Source organism: Myotis daubentonii, chromosome 5, assembly GCF_963259705.1.
Source record: "Myotis daubentonii chromosome 5, mMyoDau2.1, whole genome shotgun sequence".
Classification (NCBI taxonomy): Eukaryota; Metazoa; Chordata; class Mammalia; order Chiroptera; family Vespertilionidae; genus Myotis; species Myotis daubentonii.
The window spans coordinates 47,302,981-47,324,289 of NC_081844.1; the positions used below are offsets into that span (position 1 = coordinate 47,302,981).

The 21,309-nt window shown below is 42.3% G+C and overlaps 1 protein-coding gene across 7 annotated transcripts in view; it reads left to right on the top strand.

The window, feature by feature from the left end:
* Positions 1–1,852: 1,852 nt before the first annotated feature.
* The window catches only part of FNIP2 (folliculin interacting protein 2), a 133,590-nt gene continuing 114,133 nt past the window's right edge, over positions 1,853–21,309 (top strand). For 2 of the 7 annotated variants that reach the window (XM_059697732.1, XM_059697734.1), the window contains exon 1: positions 1,854–2,270. In XM_059697732.1, coding sequence (XP_059553715.1) covers positions 2,158–2,270 — 113 coding nt within the window. In that variant the 5' untranslated portion in view covers positions 1,854–2,157. Of the gene's footprint in view, positions 2,271–21,309 lie in introns of all 7 variants that reach the window. The other 5 variants (XM_059697727.1, XM_059697730.1, XM_059697729.1 and 2 more) reach the window with 3 other exon arrangements.

Here is a 21,309-nt window from a genome sequence, read left to right on the forward strand (position 1 = left end):
AACCAAGGAAAGAAATGATGCAACCGGAGTGGGAGAGCTGTCTAGAGCTGGCTCCCAGAACCTTGCTGGTTAGGATTTTTCTGCACGTTTAGAACCCAGAACGAGAGCTGTGGGCAAAGCCAAGATGAAGAAGAATGTGGTATTGAGAGGAAGCAAAGGGAGAGTGGGGAACCATTTGAGTTCCTTTTTTTTCTCCCCTAACAGAAGTCTGTTCTAAATGATTTCAAATGCACACTCTCCCTTTAGAGTTGCCCAACCAGGACCAAAATTGAGGATGATGGCTGGGGTAGGCTGTTTTTGTTATTGTCTCTGTTGGATGATCCTGCACACTTGGACCAAGCTGGAACTGAAACAGTCCTTGGAGGTGAGGAACAAGGGACACCATGTCAAAACCCTCTTCAGCATGCAGTTGCAAAAGCTTGATACGCATATCAAGAGAATGCGGACTTCGGTTTGGAGAATAAAGAACTTTATTTTACTTATATATCCCAAGGATGGGGTAGGGGAGAGTAGTGTGTTGTTGAGACATAGGACCTGGGACCCCGTCTTAATAAAGTCACAACAGATTAGGCCAATACTTGCTTTACAGGATACTGACCAATACTGGCAGTCCTATGAAGTAGATGCTCCCAGTAAATAGATCAAAGTTGCAAATCAGAGTTCTGTGTGCATTTCATTGTGTAAAAGGAGGATTGCTCACCAGTCTGAGTACTTAACCCACCATTTTAAGAGTAAAATTCAGAAGGGAAAAAATGAGTTTTAATTTCCATCATCTTTCCCTTACCTTTGTGAAATGTCAGCACATCATCATTCAGTTTCCTACCGATGCCCAAACCCCACACCATAAAAATAGATAATGCACATTAAAATAAGCCAAGAAGAGTTATTTTTTATTACTTATATTTACGGGAATACATTTGTTTCTTTGCGTCTCCACGGGGGTCCTCCTCTGAACAAGAGAATCCAGGTGAGAAACTGTTCACTGCTGGTGAAGAAGGAGCCAGCCGAGCCGGGGCATCATCGTACTCACCGGATTTCCACCCTCAGAAAAGCTGGGAGCTGACCTGATAAGGCAGCCATGGAGAAGCTGCTCTGAGTCTGGCATGGCCTTTCCCAGCCCGGGCCCAAGTTCTCACGGAGACTGGGTGGGACTGGGCATTAAAGGGAACTCAAATATGATTCGAATGCAACACCTCCTTTCCCCCCAACCAAATCATATCTGCCGCCGACATCACATCATTACGCTCCTTGATTGTTAGGGAAAAAAGCATTCCTTTGTTATAAAACAACCTCGGTTTCTAAATCTATGTAGTGAATTCCGTGTGTTCACTTTCACACGCAACTTTTTATGTAACTGGGATAGGGTGGCCCAAGATGCCAAACAGCAAACGATTCAAATAAAAAGTTAAAAAATAAAATAAAAATATGAAAACCCGAGACATCTGGGGACGGCAGACACACGCCAGCGCCTCGGGGGCGGTGAGATTCAAGCTGAAACAGCAACGCCCCGCACCCCCCCGGCCCCCCAGCGCGCGCGGTCTGCAGCGAGCCCCGCACCTGCACGGAGCAAGGACCCCAGGGCAGCGGCTTTGTCTCCGAAGAACAAAGATCGCCCCGCGGCGCTCCCGCTGTTCGGAAAGAGCGACGCCGCCTCGGGAACCCGGCGGCCACGGGAGCGGCGCCCCCGGAGCTGCCCACCCGGCGGCGCGGCGCCCGCCCCCGCCCGTCGGGCCCTTTAAGCGCCGCGCGCGCCGCCGCCCCCGCCCCCGCCCCCCGCGCGCCGCGAGCACGGGGCCGCCCGAGCCGGCCGCGCCTCCCGCCGGGGTTACGTGAGCCCGGGGCGGGCCACCGTCAGGCCAATGGCCGCCGCCGGGGTGGCCGAGCTCCTCCCGCGCCGCCGCCGCCGCCGCCGCCGCCGCCGCGGTGGAATTGCGGGCTCCTCCCGCAGGAGATAACTGTCAGCGTGCGAGGCGGCGGCGGCAGCGGGCCGGCTCCGTCATATGACCGGCCGCCGGCGGCCCCGGCCCCGAGCAGAGTTCCTCCGCCGCGGCGGCCCCGCGCTCCCGCCGCCGCGATGGCCCCGCCGCCGCGGCCGCCGCCCCCGGCTGCGCGCTGAGCCGCCGGCCCCCGGAGCGCCCCGGCCGGAGCCGCAGCATCATGGCCCCGACCCTGCTCCAGAAGCTCTTCAACAAAAAGGGCAGCGGCGGCGGCGGCAGCTCGGCGGCGGCGTCCGCCCCGGGCCGGGCTCCCAAGGAAGGACCCGCCTTTAGGTGAGGGGGCGCCGAGGGCGAGGCTGGCACGGGACCGAGTTGGGGGTGGGAGGAGAAGCGGACGGGCCGCCCGGGACGTCGCAGCCCACCGCCGGCGCGGGGTCCCGGGCCGGTCGTGGTGGATGCGTCGGATCCGAGTGTGGCCCCGAAACCGTGGTGACCACGAGGGTGGCCCCCCTGCCCTGTCTCCCTCCCTCACCCTCTCTCTCGCTCTCCCTACTCCTCGGGGTCCCTTCCTCCTTCCAGAGTTGTTCCTTGGGGTTCCCGGGCGTGCGCTGGCTCGGCCGGGGAGGTGGGGGGTTGGCCGGGCATTGGGGTGACTCTGCGGGCGCTGCAAAGCTGTGAGCTGTCATGTTGAGGGCAGCCCCAGACCTATTGTGTACGTGACCGTGTTTTGAAGTTGTGGAGAAGCAACAGTCACGAGAAAGGCGTCTTGTCTTCCTGCTTGCTTGCTGCCCATGACAAGCTCGCAGACGGATGCATAAAAGTCTGTAATTTTCAACACCAGCGGGAAGGTGGATGCCGCATGATGCGTGGACACGGGGCGTGAAATGCTTTTCGCAAACGGCCGAGATTTCAGTTTGACGAAGCTGGTGCAGGTAGTTCGCACGTGCGACCGCGGAGAACACACACCTTTGCATGATAATAGCTAGCACTGGCGGAGCATAAAAGATCTGAAATGCTTTACGTCCGATTTCGCATTTATTTCTCCAGCTGCCCTGGGAGGTGGGTGCTATTAAAGTTCCCATTTTACAGATGAGAAAACTTCAAGTCACGGAGAACTTTAACCAGTTTGCCCAAGACCCGCAGCTGTACTTGGCAGAGCCTGCGTTTTGACCACAGAATCCAGTCTTTTAAAAAATCTTTTTGCTCTTCTGCTTTCAAGGGCTAACTTTTAAAAGATGCCTTAAAACGCACTCTTAGGTTGGGAGTTCATTTGCTTACTTTCAACAGTTTTTTCCCCCCCAGCAAATTCTTTTTCATGGAGCATCTACTTCCAACTGTAACACTCTGCTAGGGCTTTTTGCCCAAAATGTCTTGCAAAAGCAGTTTATTATTAAACAAGTCTAGTCCCACTGTAGTAAACCTTTTAAAAGTTTCAAGTGTATGAGTAAATTTTATTAAGTTTTGTATTCTAGATTTTGCTTTTCTGGAATTCCATTTCTTTAAAACACACACAGCCCCTCGCTGCATTTATATGAACATTAAATACCAATAGTTTGTATTCGTGGGGTGGGTATGGGTATGTGGTGGTGTTTAGAAGGTAAATTGTGAGGACTTTAAACTGCCTTAGTTAAAGTCTCATATTTCCTTGAGGCTAACTGAATCCTTATAATTTGAGTAGGGAATTCTATTCCTTTCATTGCCTTGAGTACTAGTGATGCTGTGTTCCTTCTCAGAATGGTAGAATTACTTCAGACTCAGGTGTGTAATTACTTCTCTTCCCTTTTAGTAACCCAGACTCGATCAAGGGAACAAAGCCTGCAGAGAAAAGGGCATGTGTGTAACAGGTGTTTTAACTTTGGCAGCCATTTGTCAAAGCAGTGGTTCTCAACCGTGGCTGCATATTAGAATCACCTGGGAATCTTTTTAAAATTCTGATTTCTGGGCCCCACCCTCCGGAAATTCTGTTTCTTTGTTATGGGGTGGGGCCACAACATTAGTAACAAAGAAACAGACTTTCCGGAGGATGAGGCCGAGAAATCAGGATTTTTAAAAGATTCCCAGGTGATTCTAATGTGCAGCCAAGGTTGAGACCCACTGCGTCAAAGGCATTTGAAGCCATTTCAATGCTAGTGGAGGTAGTTGAGTGACATTGTACTCTCTGCCCCGTCGCCCACCGTCATTTCTTCCATCCGCAAGTTTAAGTGTATTTTGAACAAAAGAATTGTGGCTGTATTTAGGGTCTGGCCATACTAGGGAAATTGATTCCCACTTGGTGGGAACACTGTCAGTGTGGTGTTCTGACCTGTCATCGGTAGTTCTGATGAAGAACACAAAGTGTGCCAAGGACTGTTTCTGTTGTTTTGTTTTTAAATTGACCTCATTAGGATTTTCTACAAGTTTTTATGATAAAGGTCTTTGGGAGAATAGGCGATCTCAGCTGAACATCTCACTTGGTGATGGCCCTTCATCTAGGATTCATGTGAAACAGCAGCCGCCAGTAAAGACCCAGGAAATGAGGAAAAATCACCAGCGCACCCAAGCACGTCTTCCTCCTGCTTTTTCCCTGGCTTAACTCTTAGATGCTGTGCAGTGCTCCTGGGAAAAGCCTCCTGGAGAATTTCCCCTGCAAAATAATGACCTTGTGCTTCATCTTATCCAGATTTATCCAAATAGGAGCTCGTATGTGCTTTTTGGAGAAGAGAGTGCCTCATACAGGATATTAGCTGCCCTTGGAAGCCCACTTTGTAGTTGAATAGATTTCGAGAAATTAAGATAAAATTGTTAGCCCAGGCCAGTGTGGCTCAGTTGGTTGAGCATTGTCCCATGCACTGAGAGGTCACCAGTTCAGTTCCCAGTCAGGGCACATGCCTGGGTTTGCAGGCTGGATCTCCAGTAGGGGGCATGAGGAGGCAGTCAATAGATGGTTTTCTCTCTCTCTCTCTCTCTCTCAAATCAATAAAAATATAATTAAAAATAGAAAATATTTAGGTTAAAGATCTAGTATTCCTAATATGAATTTATATTCCTCAGTGCATTTAAATACATAATGTAATTTGTAGATCTTGAGAGTGAAAGGCCCCCTAAAGATTCAGGTAGACTTTCTGGGCAGTTTTATAGCATATATTAGAGGCCTGGTGCATGACATTCATGTACTGCGGGACGGTCCCTCAGCCCGGCCTGTGCCCTCTCACAGTCCAGGACCGCTTGGGGGATGTCCGCCTGCTGGCTTAAGCCATCCCCCCAAGGGGTCCTTAACACTGCTGTGGAGGTGGGAGAGGCTCCCACCACCACTGCTGAGCTCACCAGCCATGAGCCAGCTTCTGGCTCAGCTGCGCTCTAGGGGCGCACTGACCACCAGGGGGCAGCTCCGGTGTTGAGCATCTGCCCCCTGGTGATCAATGTGCATCATAGCTACAGGTCATTCTGCCATTCTGTCAATTTGCATATTAGCCTTTTATTATATAGGATTGCTATATATTTTTGAGAAAACCTAAGTAAAAAGGTTTGCGCGCACGCGCGCACACACGTATCTTTCTGTTTTAGAGTTTGTGGAAGCCTATTATATATTTTTCTTTCTGTGATGGACTTGGCCTAGTTGTTTTAAACTTTTCTTCACATCTCTAAAGTTTTGCGCTTTATCAAGTTTTGCCCTGGATGTTACTCTGTTCACTCTTGGGCACTTCCTGGTCATTTCCCTGGGTTTCTTACTGTTCTCTCATTCCTCTAGTTTTCCCATACTGTAGTTGATTAGAAAGAAACCTGTTGTTCAATATAAGCAGCTGATATCAAAGGTCATTTTCAGATCTTCATGCTTTCTGGCATTCCATCTAAAAAGAGAATAGTCACCCTGACCGGTTTGGCTCAGTGGATACAGCATCGGCCTGTGGAATGAAAGGTCCCAGGTTCGATTCTGGTCAAGGGCATGTACCTTGGTTGCGGGCACATCCTCAGTAGGAGGTGTGCAGAAGGCAGCTGATCGATGTTTCTCTCTCATCGGTGTTTCTAACTCTTTATCTCTCTCCCTTCCACTCTGTAAAAAAAATCAATAAAATGTATTTTAATAAAAATAAAATAAAAAGAGAATCGTCACAGTCAAGATTCCTTCCTTAAGTGTATATCTTTTCAGATCTTGCCAAAAAGCCTTTTTCATAGCTTTGAGGAAAGAGGTTCCTAGGAAAACAAAAGGAATTAAAGAGATTGAATTTGTATGTTTGGGAGAAGTAGTTAGGAACAATATATGAGTAAGGTATTTGTGAAGTGTAAGCCCTACTTAAAGTTATAAAACTACATTGTGGTCTTGAAATTTGAGAGAATTCTCTATTTGCTGGTCTTCAGAATGCTTTCACTTTTAATTAAGTGACACATAAATATATATTTGAATAACCCTTTGTTCCAGAAGGATAAATTAGAACAAAAAGAGATTATTTGTCTAGTTGCTCAAGTCAGAAGTAGCATTGGGTTCTTCGTTACTTTGGATTTAAGGTCAGCATGTTTAGGAATTTTTAAAAGCCAAGATATGCTCAGTGACATGCACATCTGGTTCAAGACTGAAGTTTGATCGTAAAGGGTTTTTTGTTTTGTTTTGTTTTGTTTTAATGTCTCTGGTGAATTAGTGGACTAGTTTCCACCTAAAATGTATATGCAACAGGGAGATGAAAAAGATCATGGGTTAGCAAATATTTTATTTTGGACCAGTTGAATGAAGTGATATGAGGAGTAAATAAAAGCATTTCAGCTGCTTGGTAGCTAGCTGTGTAAATGCTAGAAAGAGCAGACTCCACTCCTCCCCTCTCGTCCTGAATGGCCTAGTTAGTGCTAATCCAGATTCTATTAGGACAACTTTAAGTAATCTGTTACCAGGCTAGTATAAATATAATTTAATCCACTTATCATCATTATAGAACAGCATCTGAGGCTCATGTGCTTGTGGTTTTGTGCTCCACCTGTACAGTTCAGGGTAGGACACCCTTGGTCCCGCCTACTGGAATTTGCCATCTAAAGGACGACAGCTTATATACCAAGATGAGTATACAGCGAGTAACACTTGGGAACTATAACAAGAAGATCATTCAAACACCGAGGAAGACTAAATCTCTCCATGAAATACAGCATTAAGAGCTCTCTGCAGTCATGCTTTGTATGGCTGAGGGAGGACCGTGACTTACTCTTCCCTCCCACAGACGGATATTACACAGAAGTGCTTCCTCCCTTCCCCTCCCATGATACAAACATTTCTAATGACATTTATCTGAGGTAGGGTAGAGAATATTCTGGAAAAAACACAGTTTAGTCCACTACACTCATATTTTTAATGCCTATAACAAAACATGTGACACATAAATAGTTTTGATTTCTTCTTGTTGTCAGAGAGTTGCGTGGATTGCCTTTCTCTGTTGCTGGTGGGAGTGGGGTTCTTGGGGTACTGCATTTCTGGGGGAGAATGAGATGAAATACAATGATATTCCCTCTACTTTCTAAAAGTCTTCCTGGCCCTAGCCAGTGCTCAGTGCTTAGAGTGTCCACCTATTGACTGAAGGGTTGCAGGTGCAGGGTGCATACTCAGGATGCAGGCTCCATCCCTAACCCCCATGGGGGCGAGGGTAGGGGGGCAACCAATGGATATGTCTCTCTCATATCAATGTTTCTCTGTCTCTCCCTCTTCCTTTCACTCTCTGAAAATTAATAGAAAAAAATATCCTTGGGTGAGGATTAAAAAAAAATAAAAGTCTTCCTGTGTGTTTTCTTGCCTGCTGTTGTGGATTTATTGGCACACTCCTTACATTCTTGTTTTGAAACTTGCCATACATTGTAGGGGGTTATTAGAGATTTTTGGCAGAAGTAAGGAAGGAACTGACTGTTCCATCTAATGCAGTGGGTTCTGTTAAAAGCACCTGGGAGACAGGTTAAGGAGACAATTGATTTAATCCAGCTTCATGCATATGTGAAATCCAACAAGTCTCTTCATTTCTCTGGTCCTCATTTGTAAAATGACAGCATCAGTGCTATGTAATAGCGTGTGGTGAGGAGGTAACCATGAGTTTGGAAACCTTTTGAACAGAATACAATGCAATACCAAATGGTTTAAGTATTACCAGGAGCCTTTTAAGTCATAGAGTTCAGTATTACTCATATTGAAGCTTTACTAAAATTGAATCATTTTTCAGAATGATTCATTCTAAAGGACAACAGATGATATATTCATTTTATATATATATATAAATATACGTATGTATATGTGCATATATATGTATATTAACCCCTTTTTTTCTATATAGGGGAAACTTGAGATAGAACAGAGTCATGTTTCTATTACTTACTTTTTTTTTTTACCTTGATATTGTCAGCGATAAAACAGAGACCCCGAGTTTTCAGAGGAGTGTTAAGGACACTCAGCAGGCAGTAACTCCACCTGGATGGAGGCGACTGGGAGTTCAGAAATATTTTTAAGACTCTGGTGTATTAGTTTTTTAGAATTATTTGCAAGTTCTTTTAAAAAAACTATGAATAAAATCTGATTTATCCAAAGGGGGAAATTTGTTAAACAGAATGATATAGCCACAATGGTTGATATTCTGCAGCAGCCAAGTCATTATTTATATGTATGAATATACACACACACATATATGTCCACACACATACACATATGCACATATACACACGTATATTTGTGTATATATGCATACATGGAAATGTGTTACCAATAGAAAAAGTAAATAAGATAAAGTTGTATGAATAATATTTTAAAATAGGAGTGTGTGATTTGATTATGCATATGTGGACAAGGGTTAGGAACACTTTACATCAGCATATTAACAGTGGTTGACAAGGGTGGGTGAAAATTTTATTTTACTCTTTTGTGGGGTGTTTGATTGATATTTTGGGTTTTTCTCTAATAAATTTACATTACTTTTGTGATTTAAATTATTTTAAATGTTGGGGTATTTTACATTGTGAAAGAGAGTGAGAATAAGGTGTGGAAAAATTTGATTTGGATAAAAACTCATAGAATTTTTCCTCTTTGTTAAAATAACTAGTAGTTCCTGTTATTAAAAGTAATATGCTGTGAATTTTAATGTACTTAAAACCTAAGTTCATTGTGAACCGTAGGAAGCCAATTTAACACTAGATTGCCCAAGGAAGTCATTTTGACTGCTTTTTAATTTCAATTAGAAAAACAGTTATGTATATAAGGACACAATGTCTTAGAATTTTGTGACTTTTTGTACAACATATAAATGCATTTATTAATAATTGTAGTTACCTCCCCCTCCTTCATTTCCAGTATATATATGTGTTATACCTATATTGCCCCAAAGCAGTCATTTTGACTGCGTGGGGAAATTATGACTCTTATTATTGAATTGAGTAAATTTCTTATATGACCAGTTCAGCTCTGTATTGAAATAACAGTTTTCATTTTTTTCGATTACCGTCATATGATAACATACAAGTACATGATAAATTGTCAATACTTGATAAGTTGCAGTTGCTCAATAAGCTAAACTAGTACTTGTTATTCGAATCTTTATGCAGTGATAACTTGTTCTAATAAGTTGTTTATTTTATTTCTTTTGCGCCCTAAATTCATGAAAGAAATGTCGAATAGAAGTGAGTTATTGGAAAAGCTAAGGAACATAAGTGAAGAGTGCTCCGATATTATTCTTTCACAATGCAGTCATTTTGACTGCTTTTGGGCAATATAGGTATATGCTAAGTTTCAGTCTTTCTAGTGTTAATTGGTGGTGCTGATAATTGTAGGCAATATACATGTGCAAATATTCACTAGTCAGACCCGGTCACTGCTTCCCAAGCCTTAGAGCCCAGTGTGGCCTTCACTTATGTAGGCCTCAAGTTAGTGATCAAGGGAGATCTAATTAACATTTATTTGAAATATGTTTATAAAAAAGTGACACAACTTTTTAGATTTGGGGAAAACTTGGGTAAGTTAAGGGGCTTGACTTGGATATATTTAAAGTTAAAGCATGCATTACAGTTTTAAGTTCTGAATTGATTATGTTACACATTGTTATTTGATTAACTGCGTGGTCTTGAGAGATGGTCTGGGCATGTGGTCTTTTAATGCAAATATGGATGTGGCCCAGTCGGAGTAGCTTCAACCTATGAACCAAGAGGTTCGATTCCTGGCCAGGGCACAAGCCCGGGTTGCAGGCAGGATCCCCAGTAGGGCAGCAATCAATGATTCTATCTCTCTTCCTCTCCTTTCCCCTCTGAAATCAATAAAAATATATTAAAAAAAAATAAAGGAGAGAATTAGTTTTTGTTGTGGCTTTAAATTGTGTTTCTCATGGTTTGCTTGTGAGGTCAGTGTAAGGAAACTACTGCTGTTGTGTTTTCTTGGCAAGGGAAGTTGTAAAAGATTGTCCTTGCACTCATAAAGTGCTTTGGCTGTGAACGTGAACTCCTGGTGGGTGAATCTGATTTGGGAACTGGTCCTGCACTTACTTCTCCAGCCGCTGTTTTTCTTGGTGTGGGCGAAAAGGAACAAATGTTTTACCCTGATTGTACAAGTCCCTTGCCTAGTGTGAATTGTTAAGCCTGCACTATGAGGTCATGTCTTTGGCTACACAAGTCAGTCTTTCCCTTTGCTGCGATCCTATAAGAAGGCTGAAATATTTGGTGAGTTTCTACTTAGCAAGCGTTCTTTATCTCAGGTTTGTGAAAAATGATTATTATGTAAAAGAGGAAAAACAGGATGGACTTTTCCAGTTAACTGGGCATGAAATAGTGATTTCCCTCAGCTCCACCCGGTCTGTAAATGGAATATCCATGACTCACTTCTCAGGGGCACACAGGCACTTTTGTAACCAGTGCTTGAAGGGGAGGGTGGGTTGGGGATGGAAGGAGCTGGGCTGCATCCCACTTGTGTTCAGTCCGAATCTGTCCAGCTGCCTTTATAATGGACTTCTGAAAAGGACAATGTGCCTTCTCACATGTCATGCTACATATTTTTTTCTTATTGCACTTTCTGTTTGTGCCAAAATAATACAACATATTAAGTGCAATAAATGTAGCCATTAATACTATAATGCTGTGGATAAGTGTTGTATAGCACAGTGCTCTTTCTCTTACATAAGATTTTACTATCATATTCCTCTTTAACTGTATACCTTTTGTTACGGCCAAACTCAGTCCCTGGTCGCAGAACTCAGTCCCTGGTCGGGCGGCATTTGGGCCATGCCAGCACAACCAAGGGTGATCCCGAGTGGGCGGGGGGTGGTGGTGGTGGTGGTGGTGAAAGGATTAAGGAAAGACAGATAAGAGAATAATAGCTGGGTCTCGGTGGGACGCTGCTCCCTGATGAGGAGACAACGCCAGTGCCCACAAGCCGTGTCTTTATTTTATAGCAGATGCACGAGGCAAAGTAGGGGCGTGATCACGTTGTTTACAGCATTCTCGTGAGTTCCAACCTCACTCAGCTACATGCACCCGAACTCTATCACAAGGCACGTGAGGCTACGTGTTCGGACCATAGGTTCAAGCTCACAGCCACAGCCGTTGGCTATGATTGTGCTGAGAGGGCCCTGCCCTCCAGCTGGGACTTGCACGTGGCAACGAGAGGACCCTGTCCTTTTATTAGTCCGAGGCTTAAACCTGGCCAAAACACGGTAACCGCGCCCCACAACCTTTCACTTCTGTATATATTTAGAATATATTTTCTAGTTATTTGTCCCTGAATCTTGCTTAATTTGTAGATTGTGCTCTGGAATATGTGGCCAGCATCTAATCTAATAATAGAAGAATATGCAAATTTGTCCGTTACAGCGTCATGTCACAACTGGATCAGCAGGCTGCGTCCCCACCCTCTGCTCAGGCAGCTGCAAGGCCCAGGGTAGGATAGGATATAATAGGAGGGGATAAGAAAGGAGAGGGAGAGGAAGGCAAGCCTGCATGCAGACAGGCCGAAAGGAGAAACAAATACAAAAAGGGAACGAGAAAAAGACACAGGAATGGAAAAGGGAAGGAAACTACATGTGGAAGGGGGTGGCGACCGTGGGGGGTGCGGAGCAGGTACGCCCAGCAAGGGGTGGGGTGCAGGTGGCACAAAGTGGGGAGCCCCGCCCAGATGTGGGAGGAGGGCAGTGGTGGCCGTTGGGTGGGAGGTGCCCACTGGTCCAGGATGGAGTGGAGGAAGGTCCGAGGCCTTCTGGGCAGAGGTGCTCCTGCTTTGTGGCAACAGCATGGGCCTTGGCTACCCTCGCTGGGCCGGGCGTCCAGAGCAGGGAATGGGAGCAGGACAGTGGCGGGGAGGCCGGGGAAGGAGGGGCGGTGAACACCAGCTGGGGCTGAGCCCTGGGCTGGGGGTTAACGTTCCCCCCCCCCCCCCAACAGAAGCTTTAAGAAGGGAAGGAGGGAGGGAAGAACTTTATAAAGGAGTCAGCAGAGAGCAGAGTTAAAGAAGGAAAGAGGATGTGTGAGTGAACTGTAGGAGCTAAAATGAAAATCAAGTATAGTTGTGTACTGGGGACAGATTTTAAAAGTAGGAGTCAAAAGAAAAAAAGATAAATGATAGTGAATAATTAAGCAGGTAGATATTAAAACAGTGGAAGTAAGTAGAGAAGAATGTAGATGAGAGAGAAAGGAAGGGAAGGAAAGTTTTAAAGGGGAGCTGGTAGAGCTTAAAAGGAGAATGGGAGGAAGGAAGAAATGGGGGAGGGAGCAAAGCAGGTCCGAGGGGGGAAGTGAAGAAAAAAATTAAGGTGGGAAGGAAGGAAAAGGTGAGGGAGGGCAGGGGTAAAGATAAAGGAAAGAAGGAATGTGGGGAGGGAGGGTAGGAGAAAGATGGGAAGAAGGATGATGGAACAGAAGTAGGAAATAAGGAGGAAAGAAAAGTTTATAAATGATGAGTCAGTAGGAAAAAGTGTTACATAAAGGAGAGAGAAAAATGTGTGACAGGGAGAAGCCAATAAGGAAGTCAAATACAATTGTGTGTGAAGGGGATAAGATTAAGAAAAAAGTTAATAGGGGTGACCAGGCCAGAAGGGGAGGGCAGTTAGGGGTGACCAGGCTGGAAGGGGAGGGCAGTTAGGGGTGCCCAGGCCGGCAGGGGAGCACAGTTAGGGGGATTAGGCAGGCAGGCAGGTGAGCAGTTAGGAGCCAGAGGTCCCAGATTGCGATCCTTGTGGGATTGGGCCTAAACTGGCAGTTAGACATCCCCCAAGGTCTCCCAGATTGGAGAGGGTGCAGTTTGGGCTGAGGGACCACCCTCCCCCCTCCCCCCCCCCCCCCCGGCACAAATTTCGTGCACTGGGCCTCTAGTAGTGTTATAAAGAGATACATGTACTACTTTAGGAAGATGATTTTATCACCACACCTAAGACTTTTTAATCATAAATAACCGCATTCTGTATTTGATATTCTACATCTTTCAATAAATGATTATTGGTGTTTGATTATCTACTGATGTCTAATTGAAAATGACCACCAATTCATGGAGATTGTCTAAGTGAGAGTGGCCATTGGGGCAGTAGAAATTCATCCCCCCAAAACTGATGGAGTTGGATTGAGAACCTACATATCTAGTGGAACCCTCAGATTAGATCCCAGTAAAGATAGTTGCATGTTGGATGTTAATAATTTAATTAAGCAGCATGTGTCAGCAACCTTAACTCTGTGCATTTACGACAGAAATATTTTTCTAGGAAAATTCAGAGTTTAGTTATTTGGATTTACTCTACGTTACACTGTATATATAGATATCAGCAGAAAGTAAATATGTACATGAGTTTACTTGGCAATTTAACAAAACCTAAGAAATATACTAACTTTAGAAGTGTCTGCTTTTTCTTGACTTTAGGTATATTCAATACCCTATAATCCTAAATGCAGCATCACCAAAATTTAATGGTCAAACAGTTATTAATTCTGTTTATTTGTGGCCTACTCTGACCAAAAGGTATGTGTGAGTGTGTTCAATATTTTATTCATGATATATTTCCACAGAACACATTAACTTTGACAGTTTTACAAACAGAGTGAGAATTTGCTTACAAGTACACATATACCAGTTAAATGGAATTGAGTTGATTTTTGCGTTTCATTGAATGAATTCTAACTAAAATTTTTTGTTCAGTTGTCATGGCAACTCTATTTCTTCACAACTTGAGGACAAGTAAGATGTTAACCAGCACATTCCCCAAGGGATGAAACAGGTGTTGATTTAGGATGTGTTAGGAAGAAGCAACAGAATCAACAGTTTGATCAGTTCTGCCTTTAACACTTTATAAATATTTCAGATTGCCAACACTTTCTCCCTGTTGTACCCAGAAAATTGGACATTTTCTTTTTTTCTACTTTACAGTTGAAAACTTAGAGGTGATGGAAAGAAATTCAATCTGTTTGCTATCATTTATCTCTTAATTAACTATCCCTATTTTTTCAAGATCTTTTATAAAATATGACTGAGAAATATTGACAATATTTAAAAAATTTGCCACTTTAAAGCATACATTTGAAAGTAACTGAAGGAAACAAGAAAATAACATGTTATAGTTAGAGCACCCATATGGAGTTGTAAATCCTAGCCCTGCCTTTGTGTGTGTCGGTAGTGCTTAATGCAGTGCTTGGCAGGAAATTGTATTTAATAAAATACCTGCTGAATGAATGAGTGAATGTAAGAGTTTTGCAAACTGATGATCCTTAAAGATTCTCTGGTATTCCAGAATCTGATCTCTTGATATAATGTTTTTTAGTAGGAAACTGCCTTTTTGGGTGTTTTTGGCATGCATTGTGACATTTTTTAAAGGACTCTGTTAAAATATTTTCTTTTTTTCATTAATATTAATGAGTTGTTTTTCTGATATCAAATTCAGAGGATAAATACTGTAAAGGGACCTGCTGCCTCCTCAGAACAAAACAAAAATGAAAAAAGAGATCCAGTTGTAAAGTCCCACAGGTATTGAACATGGCCTTCTGAAAAAAGTAAAAATCTGCAAACCTCTGAAATTATTAGCTGTGTGTTATTAATATAAAACTCTGTTCTATACTTTTTAGATTTATTAGAATTCTTGTGTGGCTTGGTAAAACCGAAATACATTATAGAATAAAATTAGCTAACTGGTTTTTTCAAATTTAAAATATAGCACACTTAATTATAAAAACCGTATTGGTATTCTGAACCCTGCGGAGACTGTTACATCAAGTTGGTGCTTTAGACAACAGATGGAACCATCTCTGCTTTCCATTTGAAAAAATAACTTAAAAGTGAGTTTATACATATGAAAAGTTATTTAAGAAGGGTATAATCCAGACTAACATATCATTAATGATGGCCTACACTGTGTGAGGGAGTGAACTTTGAGTAAACATTTTCCCTAAGCATATCAGGCAATGGCTGTTTGCTTTAAATGGTACATTGAATAAGTTTCTAGGGCAGAAGGAAGTAGCAGGAACTACTCTCTTCCCAAAGGTAGAAGGACCCTTGGTAGCCACTTGGTTGTTTCCAAGTTGCTGGGCTCCACGGTGACCCTATGAACACTGATACCTGGCCCCTGCTAAAGGATACTATCATGGGTTAGTGCATGGGTTCCTGAAAAATCATTTCCAAAGTAAATTATGACTTTATTTTCTTCAACATTATTAATTTTTAAATGCACCTGATAAAAAAATCGAAAAATGTAAAATGATATACATTGAAATATAAGTCTCATTTCACATCCCTCATCTTTCTCCCCAAAGGCTAAAATTATTATACCAGTTTCTTTTATATTCTTCCAGAAATATTTTATGCAAATACAAGAAAAAAAAGTATCTTTCATTCACGTAAGACTGTGGTTGATGTACACACTGTTTATCATTTTGCTGATAGTTGCCCATTATTCTGTTGAATAAATGCATGTATAATGCTTTAACCCAGCGGTGCTCAAGTCTGACTGGACATTAAAATTACCAAAAGAGATTTTAAATGCCCACACCACTCTCTCAGAGATCCTGATTTAATTGGTCTGAATTGGGGCCTACATGTCTGTCTTTATGAAACCCTAGTCAGACAATTTTCATGTGCAGCCAAGCGCACTAATTTTAACCAGCCCCCTATTGATGGATACTTACATTGTTTCCAGGCTTTTTTGTTAGAGATTGTGAACTTCCTGGTCAGAAGATCCTTATAGATAAGCTCATGTATATTTCTAGAATAAGGACCCAGGATGGAGTTTCTGCCCAATTGTTCTTTAGAGCCCTGCCTACTTATACTCCTGCCAACAGCAGAGTGGCTGTTTAGTGGAGGTGATTTAAAGTACCCTAAAGAAACAATACGGGCAGGGAGGTGGTGAAACGCACACCCAGTGCACTCTTGGTACTTGTTGATCACTTGTCTAGTCCAATGTCATGCTGATTGTTTTAAGCTCTTTTATAATTCAGTTTGGTTGTGCTATGTGGACATAAGAATGCTCGTACTTTTTTGACCCCAATGATTTAAAAGAAAAAAAAGTTCTTTGAATGAAGAAGTTAAAAAAAAAAAAGCAAGAAAACTTTTATGCGTGGAGATGTTCTCTAGAATGATGTCCAGGAGGACATCCAGGAGGATTATAATGATAAAAATCTAAAAATAATCATAATAGTTGTCTAGCAATAGGAAAGTGGCTAAATTGTGATGTTAGCTCATGGGATATTATATGATGGTTATATGATTATGAGGATTGTAGTAATATAATCAAATTATGTATTTAACATTAACTTATACAATTATATTAAATGTAATTACTATAACTATTACATTAATTATGTATAATTATCAATATATTATAATTAACACACCAGTATTCAATATAATGTTAATATAATTAAATGCTTGATATATTAAATGAAGAAACCAAAATCAATTAGTACATACAAGATGAATACATTAGCAAAATATGTAAATATATGACCAGGGACTACAAAGGAAACAGAAAAATACAACAGTTGATGTGATGCAGTAATGAGCTTATGGGTAGATAGCCTTTAAAATTCCTTTATTATAAAATTGGGCAAAAAATGAGGAGGAAAATGTTTTAAAATGCAAATAGCCATTTATGGCTTTAAAGATGTATTTTCATATTGTAAACCTTGTTAATTAGTGGACATATTATTGAATATGTATGTAAATGGCTTCTCTTGATTAAGATGCCTGTAAATAGCTATTTCTCAAGAGGAAATAAAACTACCATGTGCTGGGTACTGTGCTGAGTTGCTTTTATTTCTTTATCTCACTCATGTTTCACAGTTATCCTTTGAGAGTAAGTATTAGGTGATTTATAGATTATAAGGTTATAATAATTTATAGATGAAAAATTGAGGCTTGCTGGATTATTGAGTGGTTAACTAGTGAGCTGGGAATTCAAACCCAAGTCAGTGAGTTCTTCCCGCTTTGCAGGTTAATATATTTGAAGTACCAAAGAAGTTAAGATTCTATGGAGTTTTTAGGGAAGTATCAAGTCTAAATATTATTTCTAAGGAGCTTCCTATTTAATTACACAAATAATAAATGTTAACCTTTGGAAAGTAATTGATAGCCCTGGCCAATGTGGCTGAGTTGGTTCAGTGTCATCACATGTACCCAAAGGTCACCATGTCTAGTTGCAAGCTTGATCCCTGGTCAGGGTGGGTAAGGCAGCTGATTGATATTTCTCTCTCACATCAATGTTTCTCTCTCTCTCTAAAAAACAAAGAAGTCTTCATTTTTAAAAAACAAACAAGCAAAAACCAAAGTATCCCAGCCTGTGTGCCTCCTGCACATCCCCCTACTGTGGGTGGAGCCCACAACCTGGGAATGTGCCTTGACTGGGAATCCAACCGTGACCTCCTGGTTCATAGGTCATCACTCAGCCATTGAGCCATGCTGGCCAAGCTGGATTAGTATTTTTTTGTTTGTTTGTTTGTTTTTTGGATTTGTATTCTTGAGATCAGTCCTGGCTTCTGCACTTACAATGTAGGGCACATTATCTTCTCTGAGTTTTTCACCTGTAAAATTGTTGTAAAATCGCTTTTCTTACAGGTTGTCCTGAAGACTAGAGGTAATATATGTCAGTCATACCTACTGCACCTGAGATAATATATGTCAGTCATACCTACCAATAGTCCTTGGCACCTATTAATGCATTCAATAAATGGCGGCTCTTTTCTTTCTTCCTTCCTCCCTTCCCTTCCCTTCCCTTCCCTTCCCTTCCCTTCCCTTCCCTTCCCTTCCCTTCCCTTCCCTTCCCTTCCCTTCCCTTCCCTTCCCTTCCCTTCCCTTCCCTTCCCTTCCCTTCTCTCTTTGTCTTTCCTTTCTTTCTTTCCTTTCTTCTCTCTCTCTCTCTCTCTCTCTCTCTCTCTCTCTCTCTCTCTCTCTCATCCTCACCTGAAGATATTTTTCCATTGATTTTTTTTGGGGGGTGGGGGGAGAGTGGAAGAGAGAGGGAAAGACAGAGAGGAACATCGATGTGAGAGAAACACATCAATTGGTTGCCTCCTGCACACAGGCTGGCTGCCCAGGTCAGGGAGGAGCCTGCAACCAAGGTACGTGCCCTTGACTAAAATCAAACCCGGGACTCTTTGATTCTCGGACCAACACTCTATCCACTGAGCCAAACCGGCTAGGGCTAACGGTAGCTCTTTTAACTCTCAGAGCCTTAAATATTATTTGTCTCCTCCTACAGCTACTTCCCTGTATTAATCCCATCTCAGATTGTAGGGAAATGGCAAGTAGCTGGTCTTTATCAAAAGGTGGAATTCTCTCTTTCAAGGCATTGGGGAGCCACTGCACTTTTGAGTTGTGGATTGACGAAGCAGCTTGCTCTTTTGGTACTGGAATCCAAGTAAGTGCAGTTTTATGATATCAATATGCAGAATCTGTCTTCCTGAGTTTTCCCTCTGTTTCCCAAACCCAGACCTCTCTTATTTCCAAAGAGACAACACAAAACTGATACAACAGAAACATCCTGCTCCCACTTCATGTTTCCCTCCCAGCCTGTGGCAAAATCCATACTTGGTAAACCTATCAGATCAATTTCTTTCTTTCTCTCTCTCTCTCTCTCTCTCTCTCTCTCTCTCTCTCTCTCTCTCTCTCAATACTTTCTTTGTTTACAGCAGTTTGAAATTTGCAGTAAAATTGAGAGGAAAGTACAGAGATGTCCCATATACCCTCTACCCCCAAACATGCACAGAAAAGGGCAGGAACAGGGCAGGGGGGAGGGGGGCGGGGAAGGGACTGGAAAGAGAGAAAGGCATTTGTCTCAGGAGCTAGAAAAAGGGAAAACTTCCGATTGTCAAGTAATCTCATGTTGCTGAAGTGCTAAGTACTGTCCCTAATTGTGTGGGGGTGCTAGTTTAGATAATGTGCCAAGGGAAGTATGCAACCTCCGCTTGCGCCAAATAAAACTGTTAAAAAGCAGTCTAGTTCCAGCAGGTACAAACCTCGGCTTTGATTTGTTCATCATTCTGTCTTCCTCCTTCCAGTCTTCTTCCCTTCAAATCTAGGTTGCTTTGGACTTGCTCTTACAGCTGATTACTGTGTCACACTGCTCTTGAGACTACTCCAGCCAGCACTGAGTTTTACAGCTTGGACTGTTAAAATCAATATTGTGTTTAACACAGCGGTAGCTATGGTAGGTAGCTACGTGAGTTGTTTTGAGATTGCCTCGACCCTGCTAGCATGTTAAGTAGCTGTTTAAGAGGAAGGCTCTTTTCAGAATTATGTCAAAATTAGCATCTGATTGTCAGAATTGTTGTGGTCCAATAAGGAGACAGTATAGGTAACTTCCTTGGGGTGAAAGTATTGCTATAATGTGCTAGACCTGTGCTCTCTCCTTTTATGTTAGAAACCTTTATATGCAAAGCACTGGGCCTTTAGTACCCCAGAGATATTTTTAATGGGAGAGGGGCACACTTTTCCTTAAGGATAAAACAATGGGGTCTCTCATCTCCTTCAAAACAAACCCCAAAGTATTATTAATCTACCAGTTATCTCCCCTCTGTTGAGAAGACTTCCCTTTTTCTTCCCATCCTAGAAATATTTGGGATGTGGGACCTTGACCACAAACAGATTTTATATTTATTTTTCTTCCCCTCCCTCTCTCCCTCTCTTCTTCCCAACCTCCTGACATTCTCAGAAAAGGTCCATCAGCTTAGTTCCTGTGTGGCCTTATGGGGGCAGAGGAGGAGGTCTTTTGACCTACTTTGGTTTAGGCTCTGGGTGGCCTAAAGAATCATCACAGCTGGAATTCTCCATCTGGTTCCATCCAGTCCAAAGCCTGGCCCAGTCTAACTTACTAAGATTTGAGGCTGAGATTTGGCATCAAAACTTGACGAGTAATTAAGGGTTTATATATCTTCCATTGCTTTCTCTGAATGTTGTTTCCTTGGGGACCTAACTGGAATGCATGGAGGAATGTGCATATTTCAAAAGGAAAAACTAGATGAGATCTGAAAGCGAGAGAGAGGGAAGTGTTATCGAAAAGGATAAATAATTCTGAAAAAGTAGTAATGTATAAAATAACATCAAGGTTTTGAGCCTGAGTAACCTGGGAGAATTATAGCATACTTAATGGAAATAACACAGTTACAAGGAGAATGACTTTTAAAGGGGGACTATATACGTTTGTTTTTGCATATCCTGAGTTGGAGATACAGTGGATATTCCAAGTAGTGATGTTTATGAGGCATTGGTTGTCAGGGGAGACATTAAGTCAGTATTTGCCAGAGAGCCTGGGAAATCCATATTTTGCTCATAAGACTTTTTCCCTATTCTCTTCCTCGTAATTACTCTTGTCAAAATTCTCTTTTGTGCTAAACTCAATTCAGATGCTACCTCTGATTGTCTTTGTTGATTGCCCCCAAATGGGTATGCCCTCTGAATTCTTGAACTTAGACTTATTCTTGTGTGTGTGATTTTTTTTCCATGGCACAACATTCTACTAGTTGCTTTTCTAATTATCCAAATGCTACTGATTAGGCCTTGAGTGCAAGGAACATTATATGTATGTCCCTGCAGTGTGCAGCATAGCACTGAGTACATTAATAGGAGCTCAGAAAATGTTTACATGTATTTATTTGAACCCATTTGTTTTCAGTTAGTACCACTGCTTAGAGAGGTATGAATTTTATTACCCATTATATAAAGTTCCTTTAACAATTTTGCATAAATTTGTCTCTGAAGCTTTAAGAACATCTCCCAATGCTTGTATTTCAGAACTTAACCAATAAGTGTGTTTATACTGTAAACCTGCTCTAACCAAATAAAGTCTATTTTGAGAGAGATAGCTCTGCTCTTTCTCATACTCACCATTGCATTTATCAACCTATGCTGCTGGGTTGTTGTTTTTTAAATCCTCACCAGAGGATATATTTAGAGAGAGGAAGAGAGAGAGAGAGAGAGAGAGAGAGAGAGAGAGAGAGA